Here is a 17,935-nt window from a genome sequence, read left to right on the forward strand (position 1 = left end):
TTCTGACAGGGCTGGGCAGGTTCCTTTCATTTTAGCTGGCTGCCGACTCTGTTTCCTTCCACTGACCAATAGCAGACCTTGCAGGGTCTCCCTTGAGAGAGCCCCATTTTTCGTAACATGTGGATGTGTCAAAGGCAGAAGGGTTCACTGTGCAGACTGAGCGTTGGGGATTCATGACGCGACCTCAGTGGGAAGCATCCCAGACCAAGGGAAGGGTGGAAAAAGTCTTACCAAACACCCAGAGCAGCAAATTATTCCCCCCTGCACAGCCCCCATAAATAAAGCTTATCGTTGTGATGTTTTCTTTGATACCAGGAATGCAAATGACTTCAAGGGGGAAAGTTCATATTCCAGGCCTGACTCAGCTCATTCCTTCGCCTGTTACCACCATCTCGCCCAAGTTCCCTGGAAGTGAATGTGCACCCCTCCCTTTTCACTAATACCTCCATTCTTAGGAGATGTGGGTCTAATGGAACCGACTAAGCCGTCTGAAACTCAGCAGGAGCTTAATCAGAAGCACAGAAAAACAAGCCCCTCTCCAGAGCCTTTTCGTAGAGCTCTGGCCTTTTCAGCCTTATTCTACCTTTCGCTCCTGCAGGCAGAGGGGGGAGAGGGAAAGGTGCCCTACTGGTTCCTTCGTAGGAACTGCACATAAGCGGCAACGCATTTCTGGGTGACCTTGGAGCAGGCTCAAATATGAAATGCACACTCAGGAGGGCAGAGGTCCCGTCTGTTTGCCCATCAGCAGGAGTCATGGGAAGTGTCCTTCTTAACTGTTTCATTCCTTCAGTACAGCTCCGACCACTGCAAAGGAAATCAGCCGTGGAATCATTTTGACAGCTTCCACCGGGCTGGTTCTTGGAGGTTTCCATCTCTACGTTTTAGCAAGTCCATTTGGGATTTGCACCTCCAGATCGCCAAGCAAACACCTAACGTTTGCAAGAATATACTGGTATATATATTTTCTCCTTCCCCTGCTGCCATTGCATCTACATCGGCCAACGTGCCTCGTCCGATTCAGCCGGGCCCGTCCTGCGTCTCTGGGCCGCGATGACTTTTGCCCAACTTTTGGATCAGGTTGGCGGCATGGGCCGTTTCCAGGTCCTCAACGTGCTGCTGCTTTGCTTCCCGATGGTCCTCATGGCAGCCCACAACCTCTTGCAGAATTTTACAGCAGCCGTCCCCGGGCACCGATGCCGCACCAGCGTTAACGGCACATGCGGCGGCAGCAACATCACCGAAGGCGCAGACTGTCAGGATCCTCTGAAAGCCTTCATCCCGACAGACGGCAACCAGGTGCTGCAAAAGTGCCGTCGCTTCGTCACCACCCAGTGGCACTTCCTTGAGCCCAATTCCACAGAGCTGGAGAGAACAGAGGCAGAGCTGGAGCCTTGCCTTGATGGCTGGACCTACGATGGCCAAGTCTTCACGTCGACCATTGTGACAGAGGTAGGGAGGCCTTAGGTGAGGATCAGAAATGCCTCACTACATTTTCTGGGATTGGATTGGGACTGAAGTGGGATTCTGGATGACATGGCTGGATTTGTGTAGATCGGGGGGAACTTGCTGCTAGACTACAGTCCCTGGTCTGGGCATAGCTGTCAACTTACAGATTTGAAAATAAGGGACCAGCAGCCTCGAAAATAAGGGGTCAGCAGCCAAAATAAGGGATTTTCCGGGCACAGGTATGTTCAACTTCTGAGCCCGTCCGAGCCAAAGGCAGAAAGCCCAGCCAGCAGCCAAATGAAGCCTCATCAATAAGGGACAGCAGCGGGACATGGTGCTGGGATAAGGGACTGTCCCGTCAAATAAGGGACGCTTGACAGCTATGGGTCTGGGGTGATGGGAATCGGAGTCAGTGCAGAAGTTAAGTGTGTGGGAAGAGGACCTGGGAAACCAGGGTACAAATCCCCACACAGCTGGGTGACCTTCAGCCAGTCGCTCTCTCTTAGACTGGCCTACCTCCCAGGGTTGTTGTGTGGAGAAAGCAGAGAGAGGGATACGCATGTTTGGCCCCTTGAGCTCCTTGGTGGAAAGGCGGCATACAAATAATAATTAAATAATCCGGTGGGTCCCCAACAATGATGTAGATGACTTCCTGTAACAAAACTTTGCACAAATAAAGGGAAAGGGGGAGATAGGCGACAGGTCCACATTCAATAAGAAATATGACTACCGTATGCCCAAGATTGATTTTAAGGGAGCAATGCTGAGTAGCTAAATTGTGATGATCTATTTGCAAAAGTTTAGTGATTTAAATAACCCTCCCCCCTCCTGCAAAAAACCTCCCACCCTCTCCTAATCCATCATCCATGAAAGCTCTCTGCGAAGAGTCTCCATATAAATATGTGGGGGTTTTTTAGGGGGAGGGGCGTCTATGGTTCAGAAGTGGAGGACCTGTTTTGCAGGAGGAAAATCCCAGGTTCTGTATCTGGGGTCTCCTGCATTTGTCTAAATTCAGCAATTTCCTACTCAACACAATTGCCACAATACAGTGGTACCTTGGGTTAAGAATTTAATTCGTTCCGGAGGTCTGTTCTTAACCTGAAACTGTTTTTAACCTGAGGTACCACTTTAGCTAATGGGGCCTCCCACTGCTGCCGCGCCGCCACTGCGCGATTTCTGTTCTCACCCTGAAGCAAAGTTCTTAACCTGAGGTACTATTTCTGGGTTAGCGTAAGCATCTGTAACCTGAAGTGTCTGTAACCCGAGGTACCACTGTTCTTGCCAACAAGATTTAAGGATTAAAGTTTTTGCAGTAAAAACTGCCTCGGCCACCTATGGTTCTAGGAATGCCTTTTGGAGCTGTGGAGATTGAGCACACACCATCTTCTGTGTGAGATGGAAAGTTGGAATAGGAAATGGAGCTTTATAGATACATATCCCAAAGTCAACTTTTCTGCTTCGCGTTTTCGAAAAGCCAGGCGATGGTGACGCTTCTGTGTTAACCGCCCTCCCCCCCTCCCTCCCGCAGTGGGACCTGGTGTGCGACTTTCGGACGCTGCAGCAGATGGCCCAGTCAATCTACATGGCGGGGGTGCTGGTGGGTGCGGTCGCATTCGGCGGCCTCTCAGACAAGTAAGGCATTTCGCGCTTTGAAAGCATGTTGCGAATGCATGTCAAAGCGGTTGGTTCTAGCTGGGCCAAGGAATCCTTTGTTGTCCCAGAGTCCAGTCCCAGAGTCTTATCCGGATTAAAGTGGTACCTCAGGTTAAGAACTTAATTCGTTCTGGAGGTCCGTTCTTAACCTGAAACTGTTCTTAACCTGAGGTACCACTTTAGCTAATGGGGCCTCCTGCTGCTGCTGCGCCGCTGGAGCACGATTTCTGTTCTCATCCTGAAGCAAAGTTCTTAACCTGAGGTAATATTTCTGGGTTAGCGGAGTCTGTAACCTGAAGCGTCTGTAACCTGAAACGTCTGTAACCCGAGGTACCACTGTACACTGTGGGCTCAGGGCCGGTGGAAGTATCTGACTCTGGGCTCATCTACATTTTCATTTGCCCCGTAATTTCTTCAATTCGTCCCATGATCCTCAAAGGTTTTAGTTTTATCCTGCCACTTTCCTTGGGGAAACCCAAGGCGATGGGTGGCAGCGACGTGTAAGGGGCGGCTGGGGGCAAGATGCGGGGGGGAGGTCATGTCCTAATTTGCCCTCCCAGGATGCTGGCAGCTATGGTGTGTTCTCTTTCCATTCTCCAGCCATTACGCCTTGGTGCTTCTAGAGTAGCTCTGGGGTGGGAAGCCTCAGGCCCAGGGGACAAATTCTGCCCTCAATTTCTCTCTTTCTGGCCCTCAGGAGCCTCCCCAGGCCACCCCAGCCAGACCATCCTTGAGTGTTTATGCCTGGCTGGAGTGCACCCTCAAACTCTGATACCACCTCTTGCTTGTCTGGGTTGAGGAGAGAGAGGCGTGTGCAGAAACTGGCCCGTTGTACAAATATAATATTTACATTCCTTGCTCCTCCCACTTTTGCCTCTGGTCCTGCCCACCACAGGCATGTGGCCCCTGGTAGGTTGCACAGAAGGAAATGTGGCCCTCAGGCTGTAAAAGCTCCCCCACTCCTTTTCCAGATCATTCTTCCATTCCCGCCGCTTCCAGATTTCACCCACACAGAGACCACCACCCTGTCTATAACAAGACTCGTTCCTCCCTGGTTTAGGTTTGGCCGGAAAGCTTTGTTGATCTGGTCCTGTCTCCAAATGGCTGTTTCGGGGTCCTGCGCTGCTTTCGCCCCCAGCTTCACAGCTTACTGCATCTTCCGCTTCCTGTCAGGAATGGCTCTCTCAGGCATTGGGCTGAACTGCGTGTCGCTGTGTAAGTAAGTTTCCTCTGGTGGCTGGTTCCAAGGCTTAAAACATTAGCCAAGCACGCTGCAAATCTGCCCTGAGGCCTCTGTGCATGTGCAAAGGGCATTGTTCTCCCATTAATCACAGGCAGTCATAGCCACCAAAGGCAACCAGTTACAGATGAGAGAGAGTTTGATTCTTGGAATCTCTTTTTTCAGTTGTTGTTTTTCTGAGAAAATGGCCGCCTACGCATGAGGAGAGAGAGAGAGAGAGAGAGAGAGAGAGAGAGAGAGAGAGAGAAACTTGCAAACTGATGTGGAAACAAGGAGGACTAAGATTGGTAAAATGAGAACCCGAGAGAAACGCCAATCATCATTGACAGATACACTCATCCCTCATTACCAATAGAGTAAAATGAGTGATGACTACTTCCCAGCCTTGTGATCTGGGTTCAGGTCTGATTTGTGCACACACACCCTGAGGCACTATGTTGTGTTGTAGTGAGTGTTGCACAGAATAAGGGATAGTAAAGGTAAAGGTACCCCTGCCCGTACGGGCCAGTCTTGACAGACTCTAGGGTTGTGCGCCCATCTCACTCAAGAGGCCAGGGGCCAGCGCTGTCCAGAGACACTTCCGGGTCACGTGGCCAGCGTGACATCACTGCTCTGGCGAGCCAGAGCCGCACACGGAAACGCTGTTTACCTTCCCGCTAGTAAGCGGTCCCTATTTATCTACTTGCACCCGGGAGTGCTTTCGAACTGCTAGGTTGGCAGGCGCTGGGACCGAACAACGGGAGCGCACCCCGCCGCGGGGATTCGAACTGCCGACCTTTCGATCAGCAAGCCCTAGGCGCTGAGGCTTTTACCCACAGCGCCACCCGCATCCCTAGAATAAGGGATATCTGGGTTTAAATCTCCACTCATTTTGAGCATACGATATCGGACTAACAAAACCTGTTCTTCATTATTTACATGTGTGAATTCAAATCATGGGATTAAACTGCCAAAATATTTAGAAGTGATAAATCTACCTAAATATAGCAGTGCCTTACCGTTAGCTAGGTTTGTGTTTTAACTTCTCCACTGCTGCAAATAAGGTTTTCGGGGGTTCCTTTTGATGTACATTTATGTCCCAGAGGAACTGGAGAAGTTCAACCTGTCCCATATGTTTTATACAGTGTTTTTTTATATAGAAAGGGGGGGGGGGAGGTACTCACCATGAAATTGTTACAGTAAGTACCACACTTTTGACATGGGGAGGGGGGCAGAAGGTGCCAGTACTGTGTAACCTTGAGTACTTCCAGGAAGAAAGTACTGGTTTTATATTTTCTGTTTGACACAGAGTTTAGGTAAAAGTTCTTGTTAGAAACCCCAGAATCAGTTAGGTGGGTGTTCACTCCTTTGAACATTGCTAGACGGCAACATGGGGTTTTCCTCTTCCAGCGGTAGAGTGGACCCCAATGCATTCCCGGGCCACCATCAGCATGGTGACTGGATACAGCTACAGCGTCGGGCAGTTTATCCTCGCAGGCGTAGCTTATGCCATTCGCGACTGGCGCTGGCTCCAGCTGGCCGTCTCCTTCCCTTACTTCGCCTTCTTCCTGTACGGCTGGTAGGTGGCGCTGTGGCCCTGCTCTCTTGTCTGCTGTGAGTGGCAGTGGTGGGAGTTCCTGGCCCAAAACGTTGACATTAATTGTGTGGGGAGGCTGGGAACTGGTGGGTGAAGGCGAGGAAAGCTGAGGTTGTGGGAAAGGAGCTGGGGAGGAAGGAGGGAGCTGCGAAGGAGGACACCGGTCATTTGAGGAATGGGAGGAGTGTCACAAGGAAGCTTCTGGAAGGGCAGACTAGACAAGCAAGGAGGAGAAAAAGGGATGTCTCTTCTTCTCTCTCGCAATCCCCATTTAAGGATGCCACTTTAAAGATAAAGATATAGGGCTTATCCACGCTTTCCAGGAACAACCCACGCTTTAAAGCTCTGTGTCCGGGCACCCTCTTTATTTCTCTCTAAAGCTTCTCCCACAAAAAAAAAAACTCTTTAAAGCTGAATCGGAGCAAAGAGCAATCTGCAGAAAACCTGGACTGCCATTTGCTCCCATTCAGCTTTAAAGAGCAGGTCCTGTGTTTGCATCATTGAAAAACAGCAGTTCAACAATAAAAGCTTCCCCAGCACATTATCAGAGGGAAGCTTCAACTGTTGGTTTCCTGCCTTTCTTACAGCCAAGCATGCTGACTCGGGAGGGTGATTAGCGCAGGTGACATCGCGTGATGTCACGAGTCGCATCCGGGCATCATGCATGATGTTGTGATGCTACACGCAATGCCCAGACGTCAGACACGACACCAAGACACAATGCCATCGTGCACAATGTCTGGGCGGCTCCTCTGCCGCCGCCTGCTGCCACTGCCATGAGCCGGGGGCTGCTCCCCTACTATGGAAGGGGGAGGGGGAGGAGCCGCCGTATCCTGGACAAACATTGTGGGGACTCTGTCCCCTGCTAACAAATATTGGGGTGGGGGTTCAAAGGGGTTCAGCCTCTAGGAGCCGGCGCCCCTGCTTACAGCCATTGGAGGCACAGAAGTATAAGCCCTAAGAGGGGGGGAAAGCTAGCTGAACCTAAGGAGGGGCTTGTTGGAGGAAGAGATGCTGGGGTGCAGGGCAGAGCTGTTAAACAAATACCCAAGGGCTCCTTCTGCAGAGCAGGATGGGCATTACCTAGGGGTTGTATATACCTGCTTTCACCTCACTGTGTCCCTGTTCCCCCACCTAGTGCTGCCTCTCTGTTTTTCTCCTGCCCAGGTGGTTTACAGAGTCTGCCCGGTGGTATGCCACAGCTGGCAAACTGGACCAGGCACTCAAGGAGCTGCAAAAAGTGGCACGGATAAATGGGCAGAAGGAGCAAGGGCAGAAGCTCAGCCTCGAGGTAGTGAGAGAAAGAAACCTTTCTTCCTTTTCTTCCTGGTTTACGCTCCTAAGCCTTTAGCAGCTGCACAACCAGTGGCGTAGCGTGGGGGGTGCAGGGGGGCCGGCCGCACCGGGCGCAACATCTGGGGGGGGGCGCTCGCACTCGCAGCTCTCTGCCCGTACCTGGCTCACTCTCTCTCACTGCAATGCTGGCTGTGTGAATCCAATCCGAGCCGCCGGGTCGCCGCCCACTGTGGAGGGGGGGGTGCCAGGCGTGCGGTGTGGTTAGGGGGCGCAAATTACTTGCCTTGCCCCGGGTGCTGACAACCCACGCTATGCCACTATGCAGAACAGGTAGTGATTCAGCAGTGCCAGCTCCCCCCCCAAAACACACACACACACAAAAACGCACCTCTCTGCTGTAAAAAAAAAAAAAAAAAAAATCAGCACCAGCTGAATATCTGCCTGCTAAACATCTCCAGGGAACAGGAGCCTGCCTGGGAGTGCAGGTGGGGAATGGTAGCAACCATAGGAAGAAGATGAGGTGGACCAGCCATCCAAGAAATGGCTGTGCGTATTTGGCGACAGTCTTGATTCCGCAGTCAGGATACACTAATTCTGCAATCGGGGTGCAAGTTGTGGATTCGCCTGTTTGGCCTCCACCCTCACTAGCCTGCTGATCTGTAAGGTTTCCGATGGGGCTTTCCCCCTACCTCTACCAAAAAAGGTCGAGGATTGAATGTGGAACCTTCTTTATCCAAAGCATGCACTCGAACGTGGAACTATGGTCCTTCCCCTTAAACTTTAAGTAAGTTTCCAGGCGCCTCGTGATTCCATCCCTAAATGTGCGGAATTTGGCCGGAGACCACAGCAGGCGGCAGGCAACCCCTTGCTTGTCTTTTTCTTGCAGGTCTTGAAAGCCAGCCTACAGAAAGAGGCACCCTCCGCCAAGTCCAACTTCACGGCAGCTGACTTGGTGCGATCGCCTGTTGTGCGACGGGTAACGTGCTGCCTTTGCTTCGTCTGGTAAGTTTGAGGTGGAAGCAGCTGGTGGGGAAGGCAAGAGAGGGAATGAAAGAAGCGGAAAAAGAGAAGCCAGATCGCTTTAAATATCGTTTTCTTGGCTCAGTATTGGGGGGGGGGAATAGCTCAGTTGGTTAGAGCAGGGGTGTAGAGTGGGGGGCTGTGCCCCTGGGTACTTTTTAAAGAGGGGGCACAACCAGCCCCCCCCAGGCTCCTTCTCAGACTAACCTACCTCACAGAGTTGTTGTGAGGGACTAAATGAGGGGAGAAGCCACACGTGCCACCTTGAGCTCTGTGGAGAAAATCTTGGGATAAACAGTGGTACCTTGGTATTCGAATGTAATCCCTTCCAGAAGACCGTTCAGCTTCTGAAACATTCAAAAACTGAGGCGCAAAGGGAGAATTCCAATTTCAATGGAGAAAATTGAAAAGCACGCAGCGGAAGCCATTTGACTTCCGAGGTGCATTCGAAAACGGAAGCATTTACTTCCGGGTTTTCGGCATTTGAAAACCGAAACGTTCAGCTTCTGAGACACTCAAAAACGGAGGTACCACTGTAAATGGAAAGAAAGGTGGTTGGTTGTAAGTCACTTTGGGTTGGAGGCGACTAACAAATTTAATAAATAATGGTGCATAAAGAATAATGATGGAAAACAGAGTCCAAAAACATCTGGGGTTTTGGGTCAAAGGTTGAAGAGCATTGAGCTAACTCTATATCTACACTGACAGACAACTGATTCACCTGGTTTCTGACGGGGATGACTGAACCTGGGACTTTCTTTACGCAAAGCAAATGTTCTGCCCCTGAGCCACAACCCTCGGCTTATTTGTGTGTTTTCCCTGTATCCGCCACCAGGTTCTCCACCAGCTTCGCCTACTATGGGTTGGCTATGGACCTGCAGAACTTTGGGGTCAGTGTCTACCTCATCCAGGTGATCTTTGGGGCTGTCGATATCCCTGCCAAACTCATTGCCTTCGTTGTGATTTGCTACTTTGGCCGCAGGATCACCCAGGCACTGACTCTCATCCTAGCAGGCCTGTCCATTGCCGGAAACATCTTTGTCCCCCAAGGTGAGACTCCAGATAAACCACAATTTAGGGGCTCCTCCAGACCATTGAGCGTTCGTTCTGATTTGCTTGCACAAAGCTTTTGCAGAGGTCGGATTTATTGAGCACTTGCTCCAATTCGTTTCCTGGGAGGTTATATGTTGACAATGAAGGTTCGTCCTGATTTGTTTGCAGGGTGTTCATGCATCTTCCCCTTAGTCGCTATTCCACCCCATACTTTTCAATGTACAGTACGTCCCCATCACTTTCCAAAGTGCAAACGGTCTGTTTCTTATTTATTTGCTTTCTATCCCATGGCTCTTCCTCCAAGAAAATCCCAGGTCATCTTATTTTTTCAAGTGGGTAATAATAATAATAATAATAATAATAATAATAATAATAATAATAATTTTATTATTTGTACCCCACCCATCTGACTGGGCTGACCCAGCCACTCTGGGTAGCTTCCAACATATATAAAGACATAAGTATGCTGCACTAGGGATACAGAATGATTTCATCCACTTTATCTATCTATATCTATCTATCTATCTATCTATCTATCTATCTATCTATCTATCTATCTATCTATCTATCTACCTACCTATTTATTTATTCAACGTCCACTCTGCCCTTCTTCTTCCTAAAGGAGCCCAGGGTGGCAAACCACTAAGCAGCAAAACAATACAATTCAAAATAAAACAAAACATGCTTCGGCAAACCTACGTTTCCTGGTATGTGCTAGAGTTCCTCCCACAAAATAGAGAACAGTCTGGTTTTCTCCAGCTTGAGGTGTTTGGGTGCCCTCCAAAGACCTCTTGGGAACTGTAGTCTGGTGAGGGTGCTGAAAGCAGATTCCTAGGGTTATAGGCTCCCAACAGGGTTTCCTGTGGAGGAGGAAAGGCTGCTTGTTTTCAGTGTGAAATGAGATTAAGTCCTAGAACTGTGTGGCATAAGACCTTGTGACTGAGGCTACAGGTTCATAGGTGAAAGAGCCCCTGAGCATATGCAGGGTGCTTTTTTCTTACTAACAGCTTCCTTCCTCCAGGCAAATTTTAATTCATTAATTCATTTGCTTATTTTACATATGTGTGTAATACCCAACAGCTAAAGTTTTCTGAGTGGTTTACAGGCAAAAGTTAAAACCATAAAACAGAAAACAAGCAGGTGAGAGAGGAACTTTTTGTTGAAATCACAGCATAGTGGGAAAGGATTAAACCACAGCGTCAGCCCTCATCAGCTCCCAGCCCCATCCCAACAGCTGTTCTTTTAAAACCACAAACAGACATGTTAAATGCAATTTCTTATTTAACATAATGTGTCGTTTCACTCAAGGAAAGTGGCTTGACTTCACTTCTGCTGGTGATGGGAGTATCAACATTCACAGTGTCAATGCCAGTGTTCACCAAAGGTTGCCAAAAACTTATATAACAAGGGTTATATAAGTTATATTCCACCCTTGTTATTGGCTGAGCTACAGGTGAGACACAGAATGTTCACAAATGCTCTAATGGTTCTGAGGCGAAGACTGCTGGTGACACAACACTGACAAACTGCGAAAGGTCATTTGGCTGGAGACAGAGGGAGAAAACCTTATCTTAAGACTGAGGTGGTGGGGGCAGGAAATGTATGCCAAATGCAAAGGGGAACAGGAAGTCAAATAATGGCGAGAAACCAAAGGTCAAAATGGTAACAGAATTTGTCGGGGGGCTGAAGGGCTCTGAACAATAGTTGTTTGCAAAATCATTTGAGTTGATCTTCTCCCCAGATATGCAGATCCTGCGCACTGTCTTTGCCGTCTTTGGGAAAGGGTGCTTGGCAGCCTCTTTCAACTGTGTCTTCTTATACACGGGAGAGCTTTACCCCACGGTGATCAGGTACCTCAGACTTAGCAGAAGCTCTTAACTGTGGGCCATTTTATATGGACGGTTATCCTGGAATACCGTCAGAACCAGGCCGGGGCTCTGATCAGAGCGAGCCCCATCTTGTGGACCTGGAAATGCTGTTTTCGGCGCAAGATATCAGCCTGAAATCATGTGAGAGCGAGGCACCCAAAATGGCCGCCGTACTCTTGTGGGATGTGGGGAAATGAGATGTCCCAGCTTTTCCAGGGCAGTTGATGGGTATACAATACTGCCCACTGCTATTCCTTTTACTTTCTAAAGTGGCCTCTGTGGCCTGAGCACACACAGCTGCGGAAGCCCCCTAGACCCAAGCTATTTAAGGCAGGCCCATCTTTTAAAACAGGCAGGTGGAGCCATCCTTCAAGTAACCTGGCTGCTGTGGAGGCTGGTCCATTCAGGTGAATGGGGCGCTGCCCCACCAGTCTCAGTCTGCCATACGCCAGCCGCCTTCCACCAGTCTTCATATTCCCAGCCACCCCAGGGATTGGCACTGCCTGGCAGCTTCCTCCTCCTCCTCAGTCTCAGTGTTGCTCCTTGTAGAACTCAGCAGGGAGCAAGAGGAGAGCAAAACCAGAATGAGTCGCCTCTGCCTGTCGTTGGCTCTGGCTCCCCCTAGTGTTGGGCTCCCTGCCTTTTGTCCTACCAGTCCCAATGAGCACCAGGCACCAATCTATTTAGGCCAGCAACAGGGAGCCTGTGGCCCTACAGATATTGCTAGACAGCAACTCCCATCATCCTGGGCCATTGGCCATGCTGGCTGGGTCTGATGGGAGTTGAAGTCTGGGGTCATCTGTGGGGGGCAGCACAGGTTTCCCAGGCTTAAGGCTTTCCCCCTTCGTCAACTTTCTTTCCATTGCATGGCAGGCAGACCGGGATGGGTTTTGGGAACACCATGGCTCGTGTCGGCGGGATCGTGGCTCCCTTGGTGAGGATGACGGGCGAGTATTCCCCATCTCTCCCCCTTCTGATCTATGGGGCAGCTCCCATCATCTCCGGCATTGCCGCCTGCTTCCTTCCAGAGACCCTGAACATGCCACTACCTGATACCATTGAAGACGTGGAGAACCAGTAAGTAAATCTGCCTTCTCCCCTCCTCATTCCTTAACCACATTTGTTTGCTTATCAGTAGCAGCCCTGATAAGTTTTACCTGGCATTGTTTGGGAATTCTGAGAGACCAAAAAAACTTCACAACAGTGCAGTTTTAAAATCAGTGGCTAAAATTGGTGCAGTTTTGAAAGGTTCAGTTTGCCTCAGCTCAGAAAGGGTATTGGAGAGTTGGAAAAGGTTCAGAAAAGTGATGGGACATATTCATTCTATATAATCAACAAAGAAAAAATGGCTGTGAGCCTGTCTTCCAAAGTGCAGGGCTTGCACACAGAAAGCCCCAGGAGTTGAGTTTGAATTCTTATCCTGTGGGCATCTGGTTGGCCACCGTGAGAACAGGTTGCTGGACTAGATGTATCCTTGGCCTAATGCAGAAGGTTCTTCTTAGGCTCTTATTCCATGTTGACTCAAAATGGCACCAAGTTGTATCCAAACATAGACAGAAACCTGCTCCTTGGTCTTTGCTTATGATAATCTTAAGGTGTTCAAATATGTAGCCAACATAAAGTAGATGTATTCATTGCATGTATCCAAGAGCTTTCATCCAAGGACCTCAAGTTGGTATATCTGGTGCCCCCCCCCCATTTTATTCACACAACAACCCTATCAGGTAGGCTAGGCTAAGAGTGATTGGCACAAGGTCACCCAATGAGCTTCATGGCCAAGTGGCAATGTGAGCCCTGGTCTCCCAGGTCCTAGTTGGACACTCTAACCACTGCACCACACTGCCTTCCTTCCATTTAGTAAGCCATCAGTGGCGGCGAAGTGACTTGCATCAAGGAAAACACAACATTCCAGCATTTTACCTAAAATAGTCAAAGGACACGTGAAGGTACTTATGCTAGCAAAGTTTATAGAGCTATTATAATACAAACAGAAGAGATTGTGCCTTTTCATGTCATGATTCATACACAGGAATTGTCATCATTTCAGCTACCCCCTCTCTTAATTCAAAACATGGAATGGGCATCATTTGGCTTGTCAATGTACAGTGGTGCCTCGTAAGACGAAATTAATCCGTTCCGCGAGTCTATTCGTCTTGCGGTTTTTTTGTCTTGTGAAGCATGGCTATTAGCGGCTTAGCGGCTTAGCGCCTTAGTGGCTATTAACGGCTTAACGGCTTAGCGGCTTTCAGAAAAAGGAAACAAACTCGCAAGAACTCGCAAGACGTTTCGTCTTGCGAAGCAAGCCCATAGGGAAATTCGTCTTGCAGAACGACTCAAAAAACGGAAAACCCTTTCGTCTAGCGAGTTTTTCGTCTTGCGAGGCATTCGTCTTGCGGGGCACCACTGCATGCCAATCGTAACCGCATAAATTATCCGCCTATATCATGCAGATTACCCACAAAGTGTGCAGATAATCAACTTACACAGATGAGACTGGCTTATGACGCAAAGAAGCTGAATTTGCTGTTGCCATTGTCACATGGTAGACATGATATTCAACTCCCACAAAAAGGCCCAGGGATAGTTTCCCATAGTTTAGGGACCAAGAGCTGCTGCCCTTAGCACCAGATTTGGCAATCAGATAAATCTGGTTTGTTTGCTTTAAAACATCTTTTTACCATGCAGTTTTGCATGTTATTTCCATTAAGATACAAATTTATTTGCACGCTGTACAGAAGTACTGGTATATGCATTTCGGTACGCATTGCTTAGCAGAGGAACAGCATTGCAAAATTCAGAAAAGCGTGCATTTCGAAAGATGGCTGTGGGTTGATTTGCATCTTGTTTTCCGAAAGGTAAATTCCCCTTTAAGTGCAAACAGAATTGAATTTCTACCCAACCGCTACAGGGAGGTCATCTAATCCAACCCCACTGTGACTCTTATCTTCTGTTTAAAATTGCTTTGAGCAATTTGGTGTGAAGGTAAAGTCTGCATTCAGGCCCTGGATTACCTCTGTTAATTTGCAGGGACAAATGATTAACTCAAGGTGCCTAAAAACGGAATAACCTTGGACCCGACGGAAATTTCCTCCGCAGGTCCTCTCCTACAAATTTGGGGGAATGGCTGCATATTCCTGAGAGAGAAGTGATGCTTGACATTTGAATCCAAGGGTGTGGCAGAGCAGTCGCCAGCTCCTCCGCTAGCTGAAAGACTAGCTTGTGAGGGGAAGCAGTCCAGTTGCCGGCTGCACGTACCCCTTAACCAAAAAAAATACCCCTGATCAGTACAGAACTCAAGGAAAGCTTTTCTTTTAATTTTTTATTAATTTATTTAACATAATTATTACAAAATATAAGCAAAACATTGCAAATACATAGATATATATTTCAGATAAGTACACATATATAAAAAAGAACAAAAGAGAGATAAAAGAAGAAAAGGGAAAAAAGAAGAAAAAATAGAGAGAGAAAAGAAGAAATGTTGGAAGAATTTCTTCCAAATTTATTCTACAAATATCTCAAAATGAAAATGTTAACAAAATTTCATTGACTGATTTGTGTGAGATTGTATGGGAATAATACGGAATAACAGGTACAATCTTCCTTAAAATGTATATAGGAAGTGCAGTGCAAGCGATGGAAGTCAATCAAGGAAAGCTTTTCAACACCTCACCTGGCACGTTCATGGAAATCACATGGGGGGGGGAGTGCTGCTGTCCTGCTTGGGGGCTTTTCACGGGGGCATCTGAGTGACCACTGTGAGACTAATGGGCCTTTGGCCTGATACTGCAGGAATCTTCTTACATTCCTATGGCAGAACAACCTCCCTTGGGCAAACAGCACCTCCAGCTGAAGTCAGCTTGGATTACACGGACAAGAGGGTCCTGTGTGCCTCTTAAAACATCCCCTGCCTTCCAAAATACTTTTTTTAAAAAAATGGAAACGCAAGCTTGGAGTTCAGAGGCCTTTAGTATCAAATCCAGTAGGACTATGTGAGGAAAACCACTATGTGGGGTTAAACCAGCTAAGGCACACCTGCTCTAAAGACCTATCCAGGCCTTCTAATCCAGGGGGAGGGCCAGGGGGGCTGTAGCCCCAGGCACATGGTTTTGAAGGGGTACGAGTCAGGGGCCCCCATGCAGGGATCCCCACCCTGCCTGCTGCCAGAGGACTCTGGACCCTGGACCCTAGCCTTGCCACTGTGCCCCTTGCCTCCTCACTAAGGGCCAGCCGGCCAGGCTCCCCTCTGCAGAGGCAGGCACTTATTATTATTATTATTATTATTATTATTATTATTATTATTATTATTTATATATACCCCACCCATCTGACTGGGTTTCCCCAGCCACTCTGGGCGGCTTCCAACCGAATATTAAAAACAATACAGTGTCAGACATTAAAAGCTTCCCTAAACAGGGCCGCCTTCAGTTGTGGTACAGGTGGTACAGCTAAGCCCCATGAACCTTCCGTGTCCTGAGCAGCAGCCTGGCAGCAGCAGTGAAACATTAGCTGGCTTGGCGGGTTTTCTTCACCCTCCATCCCCAGCCCCTCATTTTCTTATTGAGCTGAGCTGAGGAGGAGTCAGTTTGTAAGATTACCTGGACCTAAGCAGAAGGATTTGCAGGAACCCATAATATTCCCCCAATCCTCTCTCTCCCCCCATCCAGCTTCATTATTTTGTCTTCTTCTAGGAACTTGGAGCAGCAGAAAGGCGACGAGGGCTACAAAGGAACCCCTTCCCACCAGGACGACATTTTCCTGGACATGAGAATGTTTAAAGATCCCAGGCCGCTTGAAAACACAGGAAAAGGAGATGGGGCAGCTGTGGACCCAGCCAAAAGTAGCTGAGCATCAAAGGTGTGGCCCCAGGGGCAGCAGGGCCTCCCCTGCCTGCAATGTACCACCTTCAACAATAAAAAAATACCCTAAGTGCCTTCTTCTACCAGCATAGCAAAGTCGAGACATTCTGTTAATCGTAATAGGCTAGGACACCATTCTAGCCTGGCTGACATGTCCAAGTGTGAAAAACTCACAGCTGGAGACCTGCAAAAAAGTGGGGGGGGGGCAATCCTCATCTCCTTAAAGGGCCTCTTGTGTTTGAGGATCTGACTGGCCATGCCCTGCACCCTGCAAGGACACTTTAAGGTGGAAGGGGCTTAAGCTAGTCTCTGCTGCAGCGACCCACCAAATCTCGATTTTCCAGTTTACCAGTTCAGTTCCTAGCATGTCTACAACATTTTGGTGTTTTTTTTAAAGTCCTCCTGAAAATTCACCAGCATTTTTTTTTTAGTGCACTCCTAAATAAAGATGGAAAGAGCTGTCAATCTTGGTTCTACATATGGTTTTTTTACCATTGTTTACTTGGAAAACTGCAAGGCAAATTTCGTTTGAGGGTGAATTTTAACAGATAGCTGTGTTCTGGTTCACGCATGGGTTTCGGACAGTGCAGATTTGATAGAATCAGCTTCAGATGAGAACTGAATCTAGTATTTCCCCAATCCTAATGCAATATCCCCTAATAGAACACACTGGTGATGTTATACTAGGGACACAAATACATGCATTTTAAGGCATGATTTTCCTAGTTATATGCATTTTGGGGGAGGGGAGGTACCCTGTGTTTTGGGTTGCATATTGTTTCAGAATGTGCAGATGAGGTTGGTTCAACTGAAGATGCAAGTGGAGGTTGCAGGTGCCATCAGATCAACACTTTCAAAGCAATGAGCTCTCCCTACTTGGGCAGAGGAAGCCAGCAGGAGAGGAGGAGGAAGGGAAAGAGGGGAGCAAATAAGGCTAGAAGGGAAAACCAGCCATGGCCAGATCCAGTGGGCTGTTCACCATCCCTGCCTTATCATGTGGGTTTTCTTGGGAGGTGAGGCTCAGCAAAACAACAGGACTTGTTTGGAAGCCATCAAAGAAATGCAACAGCACACAGAGCACCAACTCTCAATTATTGTCAAGTATGGATGGAATAGTGTCCAGTTTTTACTTTGGGGTCAAACAAGGACTTTCACCAGGGTGCTCATTTCTGCCGGGAAATACTTGAACTATACAAACATATTCACAGTCTTGTGGAGTGCCATTGGTTCCCCATGCCTGCTCCCAGTGGCGGCTGGTGCCCATTGGGGCTGGTGGAGCAGAAAGCAGGGAGGGCAAAGTAGGCGGAGCCAGAGTCAATGACAGCTGGAGCCACAGCCAATGGCAGGCAGAGCTAAGGAGCTCTTGTTTCTGCCCCATTAGGGACAGAGGAAGAATTCAATTCAGTATGCATTCAAAGCCAAATCTATCCAACTTGCCCTTTCTGAAACCACGTGTGAACCGAAACAGAGCTATCCTTCAAAATTCACACTTTCCCCAATTTCGGGTTACAGTTTTCCAACCATTTTTTTAAATGCACATTTTAAGGGAAAGCATGCATTAAAAAAATTGTAAAAAAAAGACACAAAAATGCATTGCATTAGGGGAAATTGCTTGCAAAAATGAGTACGTTCACCAAAACTGCATATGAAAATGTGTTTATTGGGATAAATTCGTACTAAAAATGCTGGTGAATTTTCACGGGGAATTTTCTTTAATCAATAAATTTCAAATCGTTGCAAAATGTGGGGAACTGGATTTAAGAATGAGAAACTGGGAGAACTGGAATCCTTCCATCCCTCGTCCCCATCCTCCTCCTCTGCCTGCCTTTGACCGCTTGTAAGTCAAAAAGGCAGGCAGGTGGGGGCTGGCGGAGGGCAGACTCAGAGCAGTGCCCCATTTGCCCCAATGGACCAGCCTCCAGTG

At 48.3% G+C, this 17,935-nt stretch overlaps 1 protein-coding gene across 1 annotated transcript; it reads left to right on the plus strand.

Moving 5' to 3' along the window:
• Positions 1–482: 482 nt before the first annotated feature.
• Positions 483–16,097, plus strand: LOC114586981 (solute carrier family 22 member 6-B-like). The gene is made up of 10 exons (XM_028710861.2): positions 483–1,449; positions 2,975–3,078; positions 4,160–4,314; positions 5,729–5,897; positions 7,083–7,206; positions 8,098–8,213; positions 9,067–9,281; positions 11,026–11,134; positions 12,026–12,229; positions 15,844–16,097. Exons 1-10 carry the CDS (start codon positions 1,051–1,053, stop codon positions 15,998–16,000), a joined length of 1,752 nt encoding a protein of 583 aa, XP_028566694.2. The 5' UTR covers positions 483–1,050; the 3' UTR covers positions 16,001–16,097.
• Positions 16,098–17,935: the final 1,838 nt, after the last annotated feature.

The sequence above is a fragment of the Podarcis muralis genome, chromosome 16, assembly GCF_964188315.1.
Source record: "Podarcis muralis chromosome 16, rPodMur119.hap1.1, whole genome shotgun sequence".
Taxonomy (NCBI): Eukaryota; Metazoa; Chordata; class Lepidosauria; order Squamata; family Lacertidae; genus Podarcis; species Podarcis muralis.